We start from the raw sequence: 20,405 nt of genomic DNA, 5'->3' as shown, positions 1-20,405 counted from the left end.
GGAAGAACGCGCCCGCGGCCTCGATCGCGCGCGCGTCTCGCAACGTCGCCGCGAACGCGTCGAAATCCGTCGCCGCCGTCGCGGCGCCGCGCGAGAGCCCGACGGCGGCGAACGCCCTCGCCGCGGTCGCAGCCGCGCGTCGTCGCCACGCGCGTTGGATCGTCCCCGCGGCGGCCGCGGCCGCGGCCGTCGCGTTTGAATTTGAACGCCCCGAATGATGCGACGTCGCGGCGTCGCGGCGCCTGCGAAGGGACGCCACGCGTTGGGCGATGAGCGCCTCGCGTTTTCGCTCCGCCGCGGCTAAGGGTCGTTCCACACGAGCGGACGTCGGGGTGGAATTGAAAGGCGTCGAGGGCGGAGATTGAAACCGTGGTGTGGGCGGAGACAGACGACGGCAAAAGTCCTTAAGAAACGGCGTTCACCACGCGAACGCGGCCGTATGGGGACCAGTGTACAGAACGTGCCCATCTTCGCGCGGAGCGCCGTCTCGAGCGCGCGTCGTCGCGCGCGTCGCGCGGCGGCGGCGGCGGCGACGCGCGCGGTGACCGCGCGCGCTTTCGCGCGCGTGCGCTCGAGCTCGTGTTCCTGTAGAGAGAGGGGCGCGGGCGGGCGGGAGGGCGGACGGTCGGGGGGTCGTCGGTTTCGATTTCGTTCGGTCCTTTCTGTTCCTGTCAGCCTGTCGGAACTTCCGAGGCGAAACTGAATCATGCGGCGTGACAAGACATCGACGCGAGGCGCGCGGGTCGAGCGACGCCGGGCGGCGGCGAGCGCGCGCCAGGACGCGCCGTCGCGCGCGCGTCGCCGTAGATGACACCGACGCGCGCCGGCCGCGTCGACGCGCGGGGATGCTCGCGGCGAGACGAGACGCCGCGCGCGCGTCGTCGGCGTTCGTCGCGTCGTTCGCGCGAAAAAACAGTCGCGAGAAAGTCCTTAAGGAATGAAGTTCACAACGCGAACGCGGTCGTATGGTAGTATGGGAACCAGTGTGAAATAAATAGAACGCGCTTTACGACGCGAAGAGGGAAGAAGAAGACCCGCGCGCGCACCGTTCGCTTCTTCTCCGCGGCGTCCAGCCGCCGCCGCGTCGTCTCCGCGCTCGCGACGTGCCGTCCGCACCGCGACGAGCTCAGCTCCAGGCGCGTTCGCAGGCGCTTCGGGAGCGGCGACGTCGACGCCGCGCGCACTCGCGCGTCGAGACTCGACGTCTCATCCGACCCGCGGCTTTCGCGGTCGTCGGTGGCGTCGTCGTCGTCGCCGCCGCCGCCGCGGCCGCGCGGTGGGATGCGTATCGGCGCGCTCGCCGCGCGCATCGTCGAGGCGGCGTCGGGAGAGCGCGAGAGGAACGAGGAGGGCGCGAAGGCGACGGCGTGCGCGCGATATCGCGCGCGTCTCGAACTGTCGTGGTCATCTAGTCATCCGACTCATCAGGGTCGTTCCATTCCACATAAAAATAGTTCATCGGTCAGTTGAAAGGAGACGCGATCAAGTGTTGAAACCGAGCTATGGGTGAAACTTTTGTGTGCAACGCAAATCACTCGCGCCGCGCCTCGAAACGCTCGACAAGACCGCTGATCTGCTCGCGCGCTCCTCGAAAGACACGTGGCGCACTCCGCGACGCGCGAGGCGCGCGATGGCGACGACGACGACCGCCCCCGCGACGCTCCGCGGCCTCGCGCGAGGACGAGGACGCCGCGCCGACCCCTCGCGTCGTCGCGGCGCGCTCCGTCGCCATCGAGGACGCGCCGCGACGACGACGACGACGACGACGACGCGCGCGCTCTTCGGCGACGGCGACGACGTCGAGACGAAGATCGACGACCCGCTGCTGCGCCGCGCGGTGAAAGAGCCGATCGCGTTCTTCGGCGGGATGGCCGCGGGGATGTTCGGGCTGGACGTCGGCGAGGACGGGCCGCTGAAGCGGTGGGTGGAGGACGCGAGCGGCGGCGGCGGGAGACGGGGGGTGGAGGACGCGGCGGCGGCGGCGGCGGCGACGGCGGCGACGACGGCGGCGACGACGCGCGCGAGCGCGAGCGTCGACGGGTTCAAGGACGAATCTCCGAAATCGGCCTCGGCCTCGGCCGCCGCCGCCGCCGCCGTAGATGATGAAAAATAAACGCGCAGGCCTAAACCGTCGCACTACGTCCGAGCCTTCGGCGGCGCCCTCGGAGGCAGACGCTTCAGCGTCTTCGCGTCGAACTCCCGCACGTCGTCGATCCCGAACGTGTTTTTATATCTGTCATCGGACGACAGCGACACATCACGATCCTGTCAGATGTGATTTCCCGCTCGCTCCGCCAACCCGTCATAAACGCGGAGACCTAGACAGTTACATAAATAAATGTGCTACGCAGACGAAGACCTCCGTCGTCGTCGTCGCTCGCTCGCTCGCTCGCTCGCCCACTCTCGTCGCTCACTCCGTCCGAAGCAAACACTCCACGTGCGCGTACAGCTTCTTCACGCTCAGCAGCCCCACCCGTCTTCGCGACAAATCCGTCGGCTTGGCGTAAATCTCCATGGCGATCCGCTGCTGGTCCAGGCTCGGGTCCAGCTCGCTCAGCGTGAAGAAGCACCACGCCTTGGTCGACGTCTTCTTCTTCTTCGGTTTGTAGTGCTTAAACTCGAGAAAGATGGCGACGTCCTCCTCGAGCTCGCTCACCGGCGTCTGCGGAGGACGCGCGGGAGACGGACGCGTGCGGACGTGGATTGGTCAGCCGCGTCGGACGAGATACGATCAGATACGATGAAATACGCTGACGTGGATAAACGAGTGGCGGTAACGACGGGGGCGGTGGTCGAGAGAGATTCGCGAATTATTCGCACGCGTGGCGCCGCTGCCACCGCGCGAACGCACCTGCACGTGCACGCTTCGATCGAACACGACGTACGTCCCCTCGCTCGTCTCCTCGCGGTCGCGCGCGATCGGCGTGTCTTGACTCGCCTCCACCAGCGTCCCTATCGAGTTCACGACGCTCAACGTCGCGTGCGGGTCGATGAACGCCTCTCTCCCTTTGAACCCGAACCGGTCGATCTTCACGGTCAGCGCCATGTCCCCGCGGTTGCGAAGCCGCGGCGGCGGCATCAGAGACCCGGTCTCTCTGGCGGTGACGCCGCCCGCCTGGCGACGCGACACGACACGTGGAGGAGATGAATTGGTCAGCAATTGATGACGTGGCGTGAAATGTGGTCGTCGCGCGCGCAGAGAGACGCGCGTCGCCACGCACCGCGCCGCCGCCGCGAACGTCGTACGTGCCCGCGGGCGCGAGTCTCGCGGGGGGCGACCGGCGGTCGACGCGCCCCCCCCCCTCCGCGTCGTCGTCGTCGTCGCGGTAGTTCCCGTACCCATAACCGTAACGGTCGCCGCGCGGGTGTTGTTTCTGTTTCGGCGGGGAGTTAAACCCGAACGTATCCTCCCGGTGCGCGCGGTCGTCGACGCCTCGAGCGTGCTGCCGCCGCGGAGACACCGCGAGCGCCTCCATCTGCAACGCCACCGGCGCCTCGCCCACCGCCTGAGTTTGATTGGTGGGTGATGTGGCGGGAATTTTTTTTATTGGTTAGTTATTCGATGACGTGGACGTTTCATTGGACGAGAGCGACGGAGAGGGCGCCGGACGAAGTCCTCAAGGATCGGCGCGCGCCGCGCGGACGCGGCGCGGGGACCGGCGAGACGCGGTGCGACGCGGGGACGCGCCTCGGGCTCGACGTCGAACGGGAACTCCGCGCGGACGTCCAACAAGAACGCCTCCACGAACGGCCTGATCTCGCGGCACGCCTCCGCGCCTATCCCCATGTCCTCGTCCGTCCGCAGCTCCTTCACGCGCAGCGCGAGCATCGCGGTGAGACGCGCGCACTGCTGGAGCTCGTGGTGCGAGAGTCGGACGTCGCCGCGCTCGACCTCGCGCTTGACGCGGACGTTCAGTCGGCGGTACGTGTCCTCCGCGGCGTCCACCTGCGGCGCGGCGCGAGGCGCGAGGCGCGGGGAGAGGGGGGGGCGGGGGAAGGGCGTCGGGGTGGACGTCGGACGGGGGACGGGCGCGTCGACGACGACGAGAGATGCGCGACGAGCGAGACGAAGCGCGCGCGGGCGCGCACGTCGCCCCATCCGTCGCACTCCAGGGCTTTGAGGTACAGCTCAAGGATGCCGTCGTGGACGGCGCGCCGGACGTCCATCTCGAGAAGACCGGACGGACGCCGCGCGCGACCCACCGCGTCGCGTTCTGCTTGGAGGGGTAGACGTTGCGTTGTTGCACTGAAAACGTTCACGACTCATCATTCCGAGGCGGCGCGCGCGTCACTCGCGATGGCGGCCGCGACGCGTCTCGCGCTCCTCCCTCGCGTCCTCCGCCGCGTCGCGCCGCGATGCGCCATCGCGTCCTCGAGGACTTCGTCGTCCGCGACGACGACGACCGCGGCGGCGACAGCGGCGGCGCGCGCGCGCGCGTCGTCGCCGCCGCCGCCGCGAGCCATCGTCTGGAAACGTAACAACAACGACCGCGTCGTCCGCCGTGCGTCCTCCTCCTCCTCCTCCTCCTCCTCCTCCTCCTCCTCGAACCCGCCCCCCGTCGAGCTCGGCGGCGTCGACTGCGTCCGCATCGCGTCCCTCGCCGGCGTCGACGTCGGCGAGCTCGAGGACGCGCTCCTGTCCGCGGGCGCGACGTGCGTCGTCGTCGAGGACGCCGATCGCGGCACGACGGAGGAGCGCGAGATCTTCGGCGTCGGCCAGGGCGTGTGGCGCCGATGCGACGTCACCGCGATGTTTAAGCCGGGCGCGGACGTCGACGACGTGATGTCGCGGACGACGGAGATCCTCGGGCTGGCCCCGGACGCGCTGCGATACGTCGCGGAGCACGTCCCGGGGGAGGATTGGGTCAACGTCGTGAAGGCGCGTTCGTTCGTCGTTCCCGTGCGACTCTTCCCTTCCCGCGCGGCGGCGTCGTTCTCTCGCGCGGTCTCGACCACACGTTTCGTTCATTTTGACACGTGTACTGTACTGTACACGCGTTCTACCAATCGCTTTCACGAACGACTGACGCGCGTTCACCCTCGACCGATCGAACGCCCTCGCCAGGATTCCTTCGCGCCGACGAAGGTGCTGGACGGCGCGTGGATCGTCCCCGAGTGGTCGCGCGACGCGTCGCTGTCGCGGTGGGGCGCGAGCGACGCGGAGAGCGAGACCGCGCTTCGCGTCGTCTTGGAGCCCGGCCTCGCGTTCGGCACGGGCGAGCACCCGACGACGCGGCTGTGCCTGGGCTGGCTCTGGAGGCGTCGAGAGGTTTTGCGCGGCGCGAAAGTCGTCGACTTCGGCACGGGAAGCGGCGTCCTCGCGATCGGCGCGCGGCTCATGGGCGCGACGCGCGCGGTCGGGATCGACCTCGACCCGATGTCGATCAGAGCCGCGGCGATCAACGCGGAGTTGAACGGGATCGCGGTCGGCGGGGCGAACGACGACGACGACGGCGACGACTCGTTCGTCCTCGCCGTCGCAGACGGCTCGAGAGACGAGGATCTTCCCGACGGGCTCCGCGGCGACGTCGACGTCCTCGTCGCGAACATCCTCGTCGGGCCGGTCGTCGCGCTCGCGCCGCTGTTCGCGAGTTACGTGAAACCGGGGGGCTCGGTGTGTCTGTCCGGGGTGTTGGAGACGCAGACGCCGGCGGTGATCGAGGCGTACGAGGCCGCGGGGTTCGAGGCGTTGACGCGAGAGAGCGAAGACGGGTGGGCGGTGGTGAGCGGGGTGAGGAAATAAACGACTGGCACGATGGCCGCGCGCGGCTGTGCACAGCTGTGCGTCGTCGCGTCGCGCGTCGATGTCGGGGTACCGTAGTATCGTATTCGAGTAGTGTCGATCGTAGGAGCAGGTGGAAGGAAGGGAAGGGGAGATTTCGTCGCCCGGTCGCTGCTCTTCTTCTCGAAAAGACTCGTCCCCGTGCGACCCCGTTCGCGCGCCGCGCGCCGTTCCTTAGTTCGTCGCGTCGACGTCGTCGTCCGGGACGAACGCCGGAGAGACGCCCTCTTCCCCGTCCTCGGACACGACGTCGCCGCCGTCGTCGATCTCGCCCTGCGCCGCCGCCGCGGGGCCGTGCGACCGCGCGCGGTCTTCGCTTCTCGTCTGAGGGTCGTTCTATACAAGCGAACGTCGGGGTGGAGTTGAAAGGCGTCAGTTGGCGTTGAAAGGCGTCGAGGACGGGGATTGAAAGCGTGTTGTGGGCGGAGAGAGACGACGGCAAAAGTCCTTAAGGAACGGCGTTCACCACGCGAACGCGGTCGTACGGGGACCGGTGTATAGAACGCACCTGATGCCCTTCCAACGTCTGCTGCTCCCGCTGGTTCTCGCCGTCGCGATCGCGTTCGTCCTCCCCGCCGCCGTCCGCGCCGCCGCCGCTCGGACCCGTCCCCACCGGCCCGGCGGCGTCAGGCCCGAGGTCGGCGCCGCGCGCGCCCGCGCCGCTGACCGCGCCCCTCGCGCCGCCGCCGTCGCCGTCGTCGCCGCCGCCGCCGCGCGCGCCGCGATGATTTTGGTTTCCGCCGCTTCCGCCGCCGCCGCCGGATCCCAACCCGCCGCCAACGCTGCCGCCGCCGCCGCTGACGCCGCCACCCTGCATCGCGACGCCGTCCTCAGAGTTAATTTCGCCGCCGTGACCGCCGCCGCCGGTGTCGACTCCGCCGTCGATCATCGCGTCCCCGCTGAACCCGCCGGAGAAGCCCTCGCTCAGCGCCGGCGCGTACCCGTGCTCCTCGTCGTCGCCGTCGCCGTCGTCCATCCCGTACGCGGCGCCGCCGATGTCCATCCCGCCCGGGCCCGGCGGCGCGCCCGCCTCGCCCTCGCGCGCTTCGCACTCGCCCTCCGCCTCCGCGCGCTCTTGCGCTTGCACAGCCGCCGCGGTGCCGGGGGGCATCGGCGAGTGCGCGTCGCGGCCGCCGCCGCCGCCGCCGCCGCCGTCTCCCCTCCCTCCCCGTCCACCGCCCCTCCCGCCGCCGGCGCTCCCTCCCGCGGACGTCGTCGTCGCCGCGAACAGCGGCACCGGCGGCGGACCCGCCGCGCCGGACGTCGCCGCGCCGAGCGCGAGCGAGTGCGGCATCCGCGCCGGGGGCAGCCGGCCGCGTTTCACCCCTCTCCCCGACGACGCGCCGCCGCCGCCGCCGCCGCGCGCCTCCGCGAACCCGTCGCCGATCGCGCCGAGGGAGTGGTGATACCCCGCGTCGTCGTCCGCGCACGTCGTCGGATCGCTCGCCCCGTTGACGTCGTGCGAGTCCGCGGCGTAATTGTAATTCACGCCGTCGCCGCCGCCGCCGTCGACCTCTTCGCCGTCGCCGTCGCCGCCGCCGCCGTCGTTGGTCGCCTCCGCGCTCTTCGCGCCGCCGGCTGCGTGGGTGAAGCGATCGGTCAGTCGAACGTCTTACCGGTATAGCGTTGAAAGGGAAACGCGGGTGAAGAGTGACGACGGGAAAAGTCCTTAAGGAACGGCGTGCACCACGCGAACGGGGTCGTATGGGAAGCAGTCTCACCTCCGCCGCCGCCGCCGCCGCCGCCTCGCCCGCCGCCGCGCGTGCTGTCCACCGCGCGCTCGCCTCGGTCGTGATCCGCGGTGTTGCTGTCGCCGGCGCTGTCCTCGCGCGAGCTGCCGGCGCCGAGGTGTCGCTCGCCGTGCACCGTGGACGTGCTGCCGGTGGCGCGGTCGCGGAGCCGCTTGACGGTGAAGACGGAGTTACCGATCGAGTGCGCGGGCAGCGCGGGCGCGGCGATGGTCGATCCCGCGGCGGCGGCGTTCGCGTTCGCGTTCGCGTTCGCGTTCGGGCCCCCGCCGGACGCGATAGCGCCCGCGCCGCCGCCGACGCCGGTGACGCCGGCGCCGCCGCTGTGCGCCGCGGCGACGTGCGCGTTCGGCGCGAACGCGCTAGGGGGCGCGTGCGCGTGCGCGCTGTTCTCGAGATCGCCCGCCGCGCCCGCCGGAACGAGTTGCGCCCCCGCGTCTCCGTCGGTCTCCATCCCCGTCGTCTCCGCGGCGTTCGCGTGCGTCGCGAGCGCGCCGTCGCCGCCGCCGCCGCTCGCGGCGTTCGAGCCTCCCGCGGAGTCCGCGGGCGCGGGCGGCGTCATGCTACAGGGCGCGCCCTTTTGAAAGCTGCGCTTTAATAATCCACGTGGAAACGGACGAACGGATCGCGCCTCCGCGCTCGCCGTCTGCCGGCCGGAGCGATCGACGTCGCCGGCCGCGCGCGTCGGTCGTCGATCCTCGGGGGCGCCCGCGATCGAGTCCGCGACGACGGACGCGAGCAGCGCGGTGTGACGACCGGAAGAGGAGGACCGTTCGGCGACGCGCTCGCGGTGCTGATACGTGTAAATTCTTTTCGTCGTCGACGAACACGACTCGAACGTCTCGAGAGGGGTAAACCCCCGGGCCCCGGGCACGCGACGGAGTCGACGAGAACGCCGCGACGACCTACGCGTATTCTCTCTGCTACAAACACATCTCTCTATCGCCTCCGCGCGGCGCGCTGAGCGAGCCGCCCGTCCGCCAGTCGCGCTCGGTCGATCGTCAGTCCTCCATTCCCCCGCCGCCGCCGTCCGACGCGTCGTCCTCGCCGAACGCCGACGGCTTTCGCGGCGCCGCAGACGCGGGGCTCCGCAGACGCGGCTGGTGCGTCGTGAACGCCTGGCCGAGCATCGCCGCGTGCTTCGCGTTCGTCGCCGCCTGCGCGGAGAGGAAGGAAGGAAGGGAGGAAGGGAGGGAGGGAGGGAGGGAGGCGCGTCAGAGAGAGCGCGAGATCGACGTGCTGGGATTCGTTCGTTCGTTCGTTCGTTCGAAGGAGGAAGAAGGAAGATCTGGGCGGGGCGCCGTCCTCTCGCACCTGCTGCGCGAGGTTGTTGAACTCCAGCGTCGCGAGATGATGTTTGCTCCCCCTCGTCGCGACGCCCGCGGTCGCGCCGCCGTCCCTCGCGACGACGCCCGCGACCGCGCCGGGATTCGCCGTGCTCGCCCCGCCCAGGTCCTCGTGGTCGCGCATCGCGTCATCCTCGCCCTCGAGAACGACGAGCTCCGCGCGCAGCGCCGCGGCGAACTCGTTCAGGTCGACGCTCCCCTCGCCGCCGTCGCGCATCGCGACCGCCCACTCCATGAGCTTCCGCGTCGTGTGCCGCGCGCCCGCGTTGAACGCGCGCTTCTGCGCGTGCACGCTCGAGGTGTACAGCGAGCCGAGGGCGTTCGCCGCGCTTCGAAAGGTGGCGTAGAGCGCGCGATCCATGTCGCGGAGCTCGTCGTGTGGGTCCGCGGAGGCCTTGCGCTTCTTGTTGCGCGACGACGACGCCATCGCGCGCGGCGCGAGGACGAGGGGCGGGACCGCGCGCCGACGCGCCGCGGGGTGTGCGCGCGCCCGAGGCGAAACCGAGTACTCCACTCCACTGGAAGGGACGCGGACGGAGAGCGGACGATGAGTTTTCGTCTCCGCGGTCGCAGAACCTTTAAAAAGTTCATCGGTCGGTTGAAAGGAGACGCGATCAAATGTTGAAACCGAGGCGTGGGTGAAAAACGTGCGCACATCGCGCCTCATCAATCAGCGGTCGTCGCGGAGTCCCGCCGTCTGCGGGCGACCCAGAAGCCGACCGCCGCCGCGCGTCGCCGCCGCCGCGTCGCCACAACGCCAGGCGCGTCGCACCCCACGCGACCGCACTTTCGCTCTCTTCGCTTCGCTTCATCGCGAGAGCTCCGTCGACCGCACACGTCGAACGCGCGACGCGCGTCCCGCGAGCGCGACTCCGGCCCTCCACCGCGCCGGCCACGCTCGTCCACCACAACTCTCATCCTTCCAGCCATCCACCGTCGCCTCCATGTCCTCCTGGGCCGACGACGCGAACGACCTTCCTCCGCCGCCGTCGGGCGGCGGAGGCGGCGGCGGCGCTCCCGCGGGGTGCGTCATCATCGCGTCGTCGCTCTTCGCGAGGATTCGCGGCGTCGCGTTGCGCTCGCGGCGCGCGTCTCCGCGTCTCCCCGCGGAATCGCGCGGGATCGGTCGACCGCTCGATCGACGCGACGACGCGACGACAGACGGCGCGAGAAAAGCGGCACCTTTTCCTCGCGCGTCGCCTCTCCGTCGTCGTCGCTGACCGCGCTCCTCCTCGATCGTTCTCCCCCGTCGCAGCGGTAAATCTTCGTACGTGCCTCCGCATCTGAGGAACCGCCCCGCGGGCGGCGGCGGCGACGGCTTCGGCGGCGACCGCGGCGGATTCGGCGGCGACAGACGCGGAGGCGCGTGTCGGCATCTCTCGCTTTTTTTTTGGGCTCTTTTTTTTTCCCGCGCCGACGCGATCGGCGGTCCGGCGGCGTCCGAGCGCGCGCGCGTCGACGATTCGCGGCGCGCTCGAGCGTCTCGCGCGCGATGACAACGTCCGCGGCGAAGTCGAGGACGCGCGCGGGGTGGCGTCCGCGACGACGCGCGTTCGGGGGCTCGCGCAAACCCTAAGATTTGATGATGCGACGTCGTCGATTGGATCGATCGACGGAATCGTCGCTCGCCGTTCTTCTTCCTTCCCTCTCTGACCGACGCGTCCCCCTCCTCCCCCCCCCACACACACACAACCGCCCACCCTTCAGGCGGCGGCGACTACGGCGGCGGGTTCGGCGGCCGGCGCGACGACCGCGGCGGCGGCGACTACGGCCGCGGCGGCGGCGGCTGGGGCGGCGGCGGCCGCGACGACCGACGCGGCGGCGGCGGCGGCGGCTGGGGCGTCTCGCGGCGCTTCCGCGAGGAGGATCCGTTCGCGAAGCAAGAGAAGGAAGACATGGAAGCGAACGCGTCCTTCGGCGCGCCCGGGAGCATCGACGTGTCGGGCGCGGACCCGGACGCGCCGACCTACGGCGAGTCCACGGCCATCGACTTCGACGCGTACGAGGATATCCCCGTGGAGACGTCGGGGGAAGCGTGCCCGGAGCCCATAGCGTCGTTCCAGGACGTCGACTTCGGGGCCGCAGTGAACAAGAACATCGCGCGGTGCAAGTTTAAGAACCCGACGCCGGTGCAAAAGTACGCGATTCCAATCTCTTTGGCGCGTCGGGATCTCATGGCGTGCGCGCAGACGGGGTCGGGGAAGACGGCGGCGTTTTGCTTCCCCATAATCTACGGGCTGCTCGACCGCGGCCTCGCGGGGTCGCAGCGCGGCGGCCGCAAGACGTTCCCGCTCGCGCTCGTCATCGCCCCCACGCGCGAGCTCGCGATTCAGATTCACGAGGAGTCGCGGAAGTTTGCGTACCAGACGGGCGTCGCGTCGTGCGTCATCTACGGCGGCGCGCCGGCGGCGCAGCAATTTCGCGAGATGGAACGAGGCTGCGACATCCTCGTCGCGACGCCCGGGCGGCTCATCGACCTCGTCGACCGCGCGAAGATCTCGCTGAGCGAGGTGCGCTACCTCGCGCTGGACGAGGCGGACCGGATGTTGGACATGGGGTTCGAGCCGCAGATTCGCCAGATCGTCGAGCAGCGAGACATGCCGCCGACGGGGGAGCGACAGACGATGCTCTTCTCCGCGACGTTTCCGAGGGAGATTCAGCGCATGGCGTCCGATTTCTTGAAAGACTACATCTTCCTCACCGTCGGTCGCGTCGGGTCCTCGCACACGCTCATCACGCAGCAGATCGAGTACCTTCGATCGTACGAGGATAAGAAGAGCATGCTCATGGACCTCGTGCACGCGGTGAAGGGGCTGACGTTGGTCTTCGTGGAGACGAAACGCGGCGCGGATCAGCTCGAGGATTGGCTCAGCCGAGAGGGCTTCCCGAGCACGAGCATCCACGGCGACCGCACGCAGCAAGAGCGCGAATACGCGCTCAAGTCCTTCAGGAGCGGGCGGACGCCCATCCTCGTCGCGACGGACGTCGCCGCGCGCGGGCTCGACATCCCGCACGTCACGCACGTCATCAACTTTGATCTGCCGTCGGACATCGACGACTACGTGCACCGCATCGGACGCACGGGGCGCGCGGGGAAGAAGGGGCTCGCGACCGCGTTCTTCACGGACAAGGACGCCGGGCTCGCGCGGAGCATGATCGAGCTCATGACCGAGGCGGGGCAGGAGGTGCCGAGCTTCCTGAACGGGTTCTCCGGGAGGGGAGGGTTCGGAGGGGGAGGGAAGAGACGGGGCGGCGGCCGCGGGGGGGGCGGCTTCGGCGGGAGGGATTTCCGCAGCCACGGCGGGGGAGGCGGCGGCGGCGGCGGCGGCGGCGACTGGCCTTCACGAGGCGGGGGAGGCGGCGGCGGCGGCGGAGGATGGGGCGGCGGCGGCGGCGGCGGGTACGGCGGCGGCGGCGGCGGGAGCGCGTGGGACTGAGACCCCGCCGCTCCTGGCTGGCCCAGCGCGAGGCCCCAACCTTCCTTATTATTTGTGCGCGACGTGTGCGGTGTGAGAGTTGATTCTTTTCCCGGGTCCGGAAACCCGGCCGGGATGTTGTTAAACGAACGCTCGAGCGTTTGTTCTGTTCGCTCTCTCTCTCTGGTCGCGCCACCTGATTTTCATCCGCGAACGAACGAGCGAGCCCGGCGACGACCGAGGTACTCATCGCATCATCACGCGCCGTCTCCGTTCGAAGCGGGAGCGTCCGCGGGCGGCATCGCCCCCGCGGCCGCGGCGACCGCCGCGGGCCCGCCCATCGGCGCCATCGGCGCGGGCGGCCGCCCGCCCGGGGGCATCCCGAACGGCGGCATCTGACGCATGAAGCCCGCCGTCGCCGCCGCCTGCGCCGCCGCCGCCGCCGCCGCCGCCGCCGCCGCCCTCGGGTCGATCATCCCGGGGCCGCGGCCCACGCCGCCGTACATCCCCATGTTCGCCCCCATCGCGTACATCGCGGCGGGGTTCATGCCCACGCCGCCCATGGGGTAGCCGGGGTAGCCGCCGGGCGCCACGGGCGCGCCGAAGGCGGTCGGCGCGGCGGTCGCGACGGGTTTTTTCGCGGCGGGGACGAACGCGGGCGCGGACGCCTTCAACGTGAACGGCTTCGCGTTCGCGCTGAGCGTGGACATCTTGGCCGCCTCGGCGGGCGCGGCGAGCGTCGACGACGAGACGCCGGCGGCGGCGACAGTCGCGGCGGGCTTCGGGATCGCGCCCGCGGCGGCGGCGGCGGCCGGAGGCGGCGGCTTCACCGACGCCGGCACGGCGCCCGCGGCCCACGCGTTCCGCGAGGGCATCGGCGCGCCGTCCCTCGTCGTCTTCGCGTCGTGCGCGCCGCCGTGCGCGGCGCCGGTGCCGATGACCGCGCCGTAGCGGTCCTCCTCGTCGTAATCCGTCGTCGTCCGTTGCCCTCGCTCTTCCTGCACGTGAACGTTCGACGAAGCCGAGGTCTGAGGGTCGAGGGTCCATACGAAGCGACGTCGGGGTGGAGTTCAAAGGCGTCAGTTGGAGTTGAAAGGCGTCGAGGTGTGTCGGGATTGAAAGCGAGGGACCCTGGGCGGAGAGATGCGCCGGGAACAAAAGTCCTTAAGAAACGGCGTTCACCACGCCGACGCGGTCGTACGGGGACCAGTGTGAATCAGAACGCGCCTGAATCTCGTGCGCGATGCGCGCCGCCTCGCGCTCGGAGATCCCCGCCTTCGATCGGTCGATGGAGGTGGTGTACATCGACTCGTCGAACGTCGTGTCCACGCCGAACATGTTCTTGTTCGCCGCGAACTGGTCCCACGCGCCGCCGCCGTTCGCGCCGCCGCCGCCGCCGCCGCCGCCGCCGCGATGATTCGACGCGCGCTTGGCCGGGTCCTCGAGGAGTCCGCCGCTGGGATCGCTCGGGTCGTCCTCCCCCGGGGTCCACGCGACGAGCTCGCGCTCGAGGCGCTCGCCCTTGGAGATGCCGCCGTCGGTGAAGCCGTCGCCCATCGCGCGGGAGGGCCCGACGGCGAGGTCGCTCATGCCGACGTCGGCGGCTTTGACGGAGACGACGTCGGCGACGACGAACGTCGTCGACGGCGAGGGGATCGAACGCGTCGCGCGCTTCGGCGCGGAGCCGTCCGCGCCCTTGGGGTGCATCTTGAGCTCCGCCATCTTCAGGACGATCTTGAAGTCGTTCTTCTCCCACTGCGGCGTGGCGTTTGTTCGGGGGGCGCGGGGGGAGAGACGCGCGTGAGTCCGGGAGAAAGAACTTGGAAACGACTCTCGCCCCGCGCCTTGGAGACGGACAAAACCTACGCGGGCGGACGGACGGATCCGTCGAGGCGCGCGATCGCGCGCGATCGCGACGCGCGCGCGCGCTGTCGACCGCTCGTCTTCGCACCTTGTCGTCGGACGGAGATCCGGCGTGGAAGACGCCCTCGTACACCGCGCCGTTCGTGAGCTGCGGCGGGGGAAGCGCGGCGGACGGGGGAGGGAATCGTCGTCAGCGAGCGCGCGGGGCGAGCGCGCGCGGGAAGATTCGTTTCATTCGTTCGCTCGACGACGACGTTCTGATCGGATCGCGGGGGCGGACGCGTCGGGACGCGCACCGCGACTTCGACTTGGTACCCGACGAGGACTTGCGACACGAACGCGAGGCGCTCGCGCGCGGGGGTGAGCGTCGACGCGGCCATGGCGTCCGCGAAGAGGGCGCGCGACCGCGCTTCTCAGAGCGCGACGTCGGACGGACGATCCGATCGATCGTCGGTCGGTGTATGGGTCCCTGGTCCGCGCGCGGAACGGGGAGATCGCGCGTCGCGAGAGGGGTCACCGCGCGCGTGTGCGTCGCGTCGATGGACGGCGTGCGCGCGTTGAGAAACGACCGTACGCACCCCTCTCCCGCGACGCCCGCTCTCGCGCGCGTGGGAGGAAGAGAGGCGCGACCGCATACACCACACGTAACCTTACTGTTTAACTGTTGACTGTACTCAGCTTAAAAGCCTTCCTTTCTTTACTTCTCTACCTTACCCGATCGTCATCCTCACGATCGTCTCCTCCAAGCTCGCGATCTGATCCTGCATCGCGTCCAGACGTTCGATGACCAGGCGCGCGAGTCTAGCCGCGTCGTCCCCGGTCGCCGGCGTTCGAGCTTCCAACCGCGCGCCCGGGCGCGGCGGCGCGTCCCACGGGCTCGGCTGCAACGCCGCGAACTCCGCGGTCGGCAAGACCTCGACGTCTTCCGTCCCGACCCCCGCGCCGCCGCCCGCGCCTTCCTCCTTCTTCTTTCCCTCCATCTCGGTGCTCTTTCGCGCGAGGTCATACCTAGACCTAGACCTAGACCTAGACCCTAAACCCATCTCGGTCAACAGCGGCAGCACTTTCATCTCTTCCTTCGCCTTCGCGAGCGCCTCGAGCCGTTTCTTCTCGCGCCACTGCGCCATCTGCGACTTGCGGTATTCGTCCACGAAGTTGGAGCCGATGAGCGTGATCGGCATCGCGATCACGATGATCCCGGCGAACAACGTCAACACCGCGATGAACCTGACGCGACGCGGAGGAGGGGCGCGATCGGTGAGACGTGAAGACGACGCGGCGCGTGCGCGGTAAAAACAAAACGAACGCGCGGATTGGACGCGTCGGGAACAGACGGCGCGCGAAGTCCAGTCCTCGAGAAGGATCGATCGACGCGCGAGAGACGCGCGAACGGGGGTCGCGTGGCGAGGAGCAGTCGCGCACCGTCCATAGAGCGTGATGGGAAACATGTCGCCGTATCCGACCGTCGTCATCGTCACCGCGCACCAGTACATCGAGCGCGGGATGGAGTCGAACGGCGCCGCCGGGCCGCCGATGGAGTCGTTGGTTTCGTCAGACGGGTTGTGCTCGTTCCCCAAGTTTTCCGCGTAGTAAATCGCGCTCGAGAAGAGGATGTTCGCGATGAGCATGAAGTAAAACAGCAACGTCAACGGCTGCACGGATCGCTGCAACGCGCGCGAGAACAAGTCCGCGCTCGCGTTATACCGGTTGATCTTGAACACGCGGAACACGCGGATGAGGCGGACGACGCGCACGACCGAGAACGCGCCGGTGCCGCCGCCGACGATGAGCTCCAAGTACCACGGAATCACCGCGATGATGTCCACGACGTTCATCGGATTCTTCATCCACTTCTTCAACCCCCGCGCGTATTTCCCATCCTCCAGCGGCACGGACGACATCCGCACGCTTATCTCCAGCGTGAACATCGCTATGCAGACGCCCTCGAGGATGGAGAGCGCGTACATCGCGTCGTCGTCGCGCGCGACGGTCGGGATCGTCTCCACGATGAAGACCACCGTGGCGATGACGATGAAGAAGATGACGAGGACCGAGACGACGAAGTTGACCGCCTTCGTCGTCGCGGACGGACGATCGCCTGGGTTCGTGGGCGGCGTCGAAAGGCAAGGCGCGTCGGTCGGAGTTGAAAGACGGGCGGGCGTCATCGCGGCGTGTGCGCGCGCGCGTCGGGAGGGATCGAAACCGAGGGGCGGGCCGGGCGGAGAGAGACGAGACGACCGCCACCAGCCCGGAGAGAAATGCTTCCGGGAACGGCGCGACCGCGTTTTTTCACGCGGACGCGGACGCACCTCGCTCTTCGAAGTACGTGTACAGCGTGAGCTGCCAGTGGTACCGGAACGAGACCGGCTCGTCGTTCGTTCGCACGAGGATGAAAACGTCCCCGCCGCCCTCGCGGCCCTGCTCCGCGAGGAGGTGTATCTGATACTTGCGCCAGGCCCTCTGAATCTGAATCGCGGCGCGAATCTCGAAAGAATGCTGCAGCATGTGCTCTCGGTTCCGGGCCTCGTCCTCGTGCGCCTCTCTGTCGGCGCGGTCATCGCGCGGTGGGCGGCGGCGGGGTGGGCGATGTCAGCGGTGGTCGCGGGCAGAAGAAAGAAGAATCATCGATCGCGGCGAGACGCGAGGCGCGGGCGCGCCGGGACGCCGCGACGAGACTTGTCTCCCGTTCGCGTCGTATGCATCACAGAAAGAAACATCGCTCGCGACGCGTGCGGAGTCGCGAGCGGCAGGGTTCGCGCGTCTCACCTAATTGTCTTGAACTCCATGGTCTTCGTGGACAGGGACGCCGCCGCGGCCGCCATGACGCGTGTGCGCGTTGACGACCGCCGCGCACGCCGCGCGCGAGTGCGTGTGCGCGCGCGACCGCTTTTCGAGGTTAAGTGTGTGTAGATCTGATCACAAAAAGACTGATGAGCTCTAAAGAACCCATCCGGGCAAAACATGTGATCTAAATGCGAGCAGACCACACTACGAACAATCCTCTCACGTAGTACTGTAAGCAACCCCACGACAGGATTCATGAACCCCATGTGAGCCTCACGAGCGCACGGAGCCGCGGCGATGTGGAAAGCCCTACGTGTACGTGTACAGTACATTCATATGCAGAGTTGGCGGACGCGATTTGCATTTAATTTTTTCGTCGTCAGCGCGTCGCCCCCCCCGTGAACGCCCTGAACCCCAGCTCCCCAACCCTCCCCGTCTTCACCGTCCGCTCCCTCGGCGCGCCGTCCCCGCGGCGAGGCACCGCCGCCGCCGCCGCCGCCGCGGCTTTCCTCGCCTTGGCCCTCTCCCTCTTCTCCGCCTCCTCCCGCGCTCGGATGCGCTTCGCCTCCGCGTTCCACGCCTCCCCGACAAAGGCGTCGTCGACGCCCTTCTCCGCAGCCTTGACGCGCGCGTCGAAGAGCGCCGCCTTGGCCTTAGCGTCGCGGTCGCGGTCGCGGTCGCGGTCGCGGGCGGTCGCGGTCGGCGGCGGCGGCGGCGGCGGCGGCGGCGCGGCGGCGGCGGCGCGCGTCGCGGAGTCGGCGCGAAGGCGCGTCTCCGCGGCGAGCTTCCGCGTCTCGCCGCCGTCGTCGGTGAGTCTGCTTCCCATACGACCGCGTTCGCGTGGTGAACGCCGTTCCTTAAGGACTTCGTCGTCGCCGTCGTAGAGACGCGTTCGCTCCACCTTCTCCCAGAGCTCGTCCCTGAGAAGCGACAGCGCGCGGAGCTCGCGCGACGTCTCCGTATCCGGTCCGAGCTCGCCCATCTTGAACTTGTGCAGGTGACTCCCCGGTTCGCCCGCGTCGGTGGAAGCCGCGGCGGCCGCCGCCGGCGCCGGCGCCGGGTTCAGCCGCCGTCGTCGACGCATATCCGCGTACGAAGGCAACGCGCGCTCCTCCCGCGGCGGCGGGATCGTGTCCGCGGGGAACGTCGAATCCTTCGCGACGCGTCTCGGGACGTCCGCGTCGTACGGCAGCGGCCAGAGCGTTTCCGGCGGCGGCGGCGGGTCGTGCGGCGGCTCGAAGAAGCGCGCGTTTCCCGGGTGCGCCGGATTTGGCGCAGCCGCCGGCGCGGCGGAAGCCATCGGCGGAGGGACCACCTCGGGCGGGTCCGAAGGCGTCGGGAACATTCGGCGGATCTCGTCCTGGTCTTCCGCGCTCAGGGGCCCCCCCTTCGCGGCGGCGGCCGTCCGCGCGCCGCAGCAGGACAAGCCCAACCTCCTCCAGGACGCCAACGCCGCCGCCGCCGCCTCCTCGATCTCCTTCGCGGCGGCGCCCTCGCGGTCAAAGTACTCCAGGAGCTCGTCCTTCTCGCGCTTCAGCGCGTTGAAGAACGCCGTCCTCGCGGGGTGGCGCCCGTCCGCCAACGCGTCGAACCCGTAAGGATCATCATCTTTCTCTTCTTTCGCTTCTTCGTCGTCGTCGTCGTCGTCGTCGCGGGGCGCGCGCGGCGACGGCGCCGGAGACACGCGCGCGGCGTCGACGCTGCCGTCGCTCTCGTCGCCGCTCCCGCTCGACGCCTCCTCGGTCCAGGTTCGAACCGGCCGCACGACCGCCGGCGGCGGCTTCGCGTCGAACCCGCCGAACCCGCCGCCTTCCGTGGCGATGCCGAAGCTCCGCTTGACGCGCTCGTGTTGCTTCAGAAGCGCGCTCTGCTGCGCGGCGACGCCGTCGGTTTTACTTTTATTTTTGTCTTTCGACGCCTCCGACGCCTTCGCCTTCGCGGGCGACGGCTTCGCCAGCGCCGCGCGCCTCCCCTTCTCCGCCACCGCATCATCCTCATCCTCCGAGAAATCCCCGTCGCTGACGTCGTCGTCGAGATCGAAATCCTTCTCGTCCCCGAGGACGTCGTAGTCCGGTTCGTCTTCGCTCGTCGCGAGCTCGTCCTCGAACGCCTCCCGCAGTAACGTCTCCTCCTCCTCCGTCACCTCCGTCGAGATGACGCTCTCCGTCCCGGGGCCGCCGCCGAGGAGCTTCGCCTTGAGCTTCTTCATCTTGAACTGCTCGTACTCGCGGTCGAAGTCCACGGTGGGGCCGCTCGGGATTTTCCGGGCGCGCGCCGCCGCGCCGCCGCCGTTGGGCGGGCCCGCGCCAAACTCGGGCGCGCGCGTCGCGACGAATCCGAGCCGCTCCTGATTGGTCGAGGGAATCCACGTGTCAGTTATGAATGCGTGTGATTGGTTGATACCGTTCCCGCGTGTCAAAACGTGCGGTTGACGTGGGACGTGGTCTCGGTTCGGTCTCACCTTCGCGCGTCCGACGGCTTTCGATTTCCGCGCGCCCTGCGCCGCCGGCGACTTCGGGCGCGGCGCCTCCGCGAACGCGACGCCCGCGCGCGGGTTGTGCAGAGCCGGCGGTTCCGTCATCCGTCGCGGCCCCGCGCTCGTCTCGTGCTCGTGATCCAGCGGCGTCGGGCGGCGGGGTTCCACCGGGCGGCCGTTCTCGTCGCGTCGCCGCGACGGCGGCTTGGATTCGTCGTCGTCATCCTTCGCGCGCCTCCGCGGCTCGAACCGCACGGGGCCGAGGCCCGCGCCGCCGGCGTCGCCGTTCCGCCCGCGCACGCGCGCCGGGGACGACGCCGCGTCGCGCGCGCCGCCGCGCTTGGACGGCGACGTCGAGCGGCTCCGGCTGCGGTCGAATACGCGCTGGTTCGCGCTCAGGGGGCGACGCCCCGGGCGGACGGTGAACGACCCGCGCGCGTCGACGCCGCCGCGGACGAGGTTCTTGCTCTGGTGCAGCGCTTTCTTCGCCTGCGAGGACGGACGGACGGACGGAGGGGGGATGTGACGGGACGGACGGGGGGACGCGGACGCGAGGTGAGCGGCCGGACGCGGAGGGAATCGACGGCGGGGGAGGAGGATGGGGGTGAGGGAGAGATGAGATGGACGCGACGAATTTGAAATCTCGGAGGGAACGAGCGAGGCATCTCAGCATCTCGCGCGCTCGACGCCGCACCTCGACCTCGTCGCTCGAGAGCTTCCACTTCTTCAGGTCCGACGTCGTGTCGTCCCATCCCGGGCGCTGGTCGTCGAACGTGATGTGCCGCGTCCGACGCTGTCGCGGCTCCCCGGGGCGCCCGAGGAGCGGATGCGGCGGCCTGCGCGGAACCTTCATCGTCGCGCCGGCGTGAATGCGACCAGACGACGCGTCGAACGGCTCTCCGTTCCCGATGAAAGGACCTGAAATGAAAGGAAGGCGCGCGCGTCGACCGACGACGTTGAACGCGGCGGGCGGATTTGATCGGACACGCA

The 20,405-nt window shown here is 69.5% G+C and overlaps 12 protein-coding genes across 12 annotated transcripts; 4 read left to right on the top strand and 8 right to left on the bottom strand.

Moving 5' to 3' along the window:
* Positions 1–944: 944 nt before the first annotated feature.
* On the bottom strand, positions 945–1,310 carry MICPUCDRAFT_52962 (uncharacterized protein; the record flags this gene model as incomplete). The annotated part of the gene is made up of 1 exon (XM_003063133.1): positions 945–1,310. One exon carries the CDS (start codon positions 1,308–1,310, stop codon positions 945–947), a length of 366 nt encoding a protein of 121 aa, XP_003063179.1.
* Positions 1,311–1,615: 305 nt separating this feature from the next.
* MICPUCDRAFT_63698 (uncharacterized protein) lies at positions 1,616–2,349 on the top strand. Its single transcript, XM_003063336.1, has one exon. It carries the CDS (start codon positions 1,631–1,633, stop codon positions 2,111–2,113), a length of 483 nt encoding a protein of 160 aa, XP_003063382.1. The 5' UTR covers positions 1,616–1,630; the 3' UTR covers positions 2,114–2,349.
* Positions 2,350–2,410: 61 nt separating this feature from the next.
* Positions 2,411–3,046, bottom strand: MICPUCDRAFT_42654 (uncharacterized protein; the record flags this gene model as incomplete). The annotated part of the gene is made up of 2 exons (XM_003063132.1): positions 2,411–2,662; positions 2,852–3,046. 2 exons carry the CDS (start codon positions 3,044–3,046, stop codon positions 2,411–2,413), a joined length of 447 nt encoding a protein of 148 aa, XP_003063178.1.
* A 498-nt stretch (positions 3,047–3,544) lies between these two features.
* On the bottom strand, positions 3,545–4,167 carry MICPUCDRAFT_52959 (uncharacterized protein; the record flags this gene model as incomplete). Its single annotated transcript, XM_003063131.1, has 2 exons — positions 3,545–3,946; positions 4,090–4,167. 2 exons carry the CDS (start codon positions 4,165–4,167, stop codon positions 3,545–3,547), a joined length of 480 nt encoding a protein of 159 aa, XP_003063177.1.
* Positions 4,168–4,297: 130 nt separating this feature from the next.
* MICPUCDRAFT_48785 (uncharacterized protein) lies at positions 4,298–5,887 on the top strand (the record flags this gene model as incomplete). The annotated part of the gene is made up of 2 exons (XM_003063335.1): positions 4,298–4,879; positions 5,066–5,887. 2 exons carry the CDS (start codon positions 4,298–4,300, stop codon positions 5,741–5,743), a joined length of 1,260 nt encoding a protein of 419 aa, XP_003063381.1. The 3' UTR covers positions 5,744–5,887.
* A 328-nt stretch (positions 5,888–6,215) lies between these two features.
* Positions 6,216–7,076, bottom strand: MICPUCDRAFT_63696 (uncharacterized protein; the record flags this gene model as incomplete). Its single annotated transcript, XM_003063130.1, has 1 exon — positions 6,216–7,076. One exon carries the CDS (start codon positions 7,074–7,076, stop codon positions 6,231–6,233), a length of 846 nt encoding a protein of 281 aa, XP_003063176.1. The 3' UTR covers positions 6,216–6,230.
* Positions 7,077–7,739: 663 nt separating this feature from the next.
* On the top strand, positions 7,740–8,114 carry MICPUCDRAFT_42652 (uncharacterized protein; the record flags this gene model as incomplete). The annotated part of the gene is made up of 1 exon (XM_003063334.1): positions 7,740–8,114. The coding sequence occupies one exon, from the start codon at positions 7,740–7,742 to the stop codon at positions 8,112–8,114; it is 375 nt and encodes a 124-aa protein (XP_003063380.1).
* Positions 8,115–8,531: 417 nt separating this feature from the next.
* MICPUCDRAFT_42651 (uncharacterized protein) lies at positions 8,532–9,303 on the bottom strand (the record flags this gene model as incomplete). The annotated part of the gene is made up of 2 exons (XM_003063129.1): positions 8,532–8,687; positions 8,845–9,303. 2 exons carry the CDS (start codon positions 9,301–9,303, stop codon positions 8,532–8,534), a joined length of 615 nt encoding a protein of 204 aa, XP_003063175.1.
* An 832-nt stretch (positions 9,304–10,135) lies between these two features.
* MICPUCDRAFT_36266 (uncharacterized protein) lies at positions 10,136–12,313 on the top strand (the record flags this gene model as incomplete). Its single annotated transcript, XM_003063333.1, has 2 exons — positions 10,136–10,244; positions 10,584–12,313. Exon 2 carries the CDS (start codon positions 10,772–10,774, stop codon positions 12,311–12,313), a length of 1,542 nt encoding a protein of 513 aa, XP_003063379.1. The 5' UTR covers positions 10,136–10,244; positions 10,584–10,771.
* A 236-nt stretch (positions 12,314–12,549) lies between these two features.
* Positions 12,550–14,732, bottom strand: MICPUCDRAFT_63694 (uncharacterized protein; the record flags this gene model as incomplete). Its single annotated transcript, XM_003063128.1, has 4 exons — positions 14,452–14,732; positions 14,244–14,303; positions 13,520–14,047; positions 12,550–13,320 (listed from the first exon to the last, which is right to left on the bottom strand). Exons 1-4 carry the CDS (start codon positions 14,533–14,535, stop codon positions 12,550–12,552), a joined length of 1,443 nt encoding a protein of 480 aa, XP_003063174.1. The 5' UTR covers positions 14,536–14,732.
* Positions 14,733–14,809: 77 nt separating this feature from the next.
* MICPUCDRAFT_52954 (voltage-gated ion channel superfamily) lies at positions 14,810–16,977 on the bottom strand (the record flags this gene model as incomplete). The annotated part of the gene is made up of 4 exons (XM_003063127.1): positions 14,810–15,382; positions 15,578–16,253; positions 16,465–16,697; positions 16,922–16,977. The coding sequence occupies 4 exons, from the start codon at positions 16,975–16,977 to the stop codon at positions 14,866–14,868; spliced, it is 1,482 nt and encodes a 493-aa protein (XP_003063173.1). The 3' UTR covers positions 14,810–14,865.
* Positions 16,978–17,318: 341 nt separating this feature from the next.
* On the bottom strand, positions 17,319–20,268 carry MICPUCDRAFT_42647 (uncharacterized protein; the record flags this gene model as incomplete). The annotated part of the gene is made up of 2 exons (XM_003063126.1): positions 17,319–19,904; positions 20,110–20,268. The coding sequence occupies 2 exons, from the start codon at positions 20,266–20,268 to the stop codon at positions 17,319–17,321; spliced, it is 2,745 nt and encodes a 914-aa protein (XP_003063172.1).
* Between the last annotated feature and the right edge of the window lie 137 nt (positions 20,269–20,405).

Source organism: Micromonas pusilla (genome assembly GCF_000151265.4).
Source record: "Micromonas pusilla CCMP1545 genomic scaffold MICPUCscaffold_14, whole genome shotgun sequence".
Lineage (NCBI taxonomy): Eukaryota > Viridiplantae > Chlorophyta > Mamiellophyceae > Mamiellales > Mamiellaceae > Micromonas > Micromonas pusilla.
This window is presented reverse-complemented; position numbering and strand designations above follow the sequence as displayed.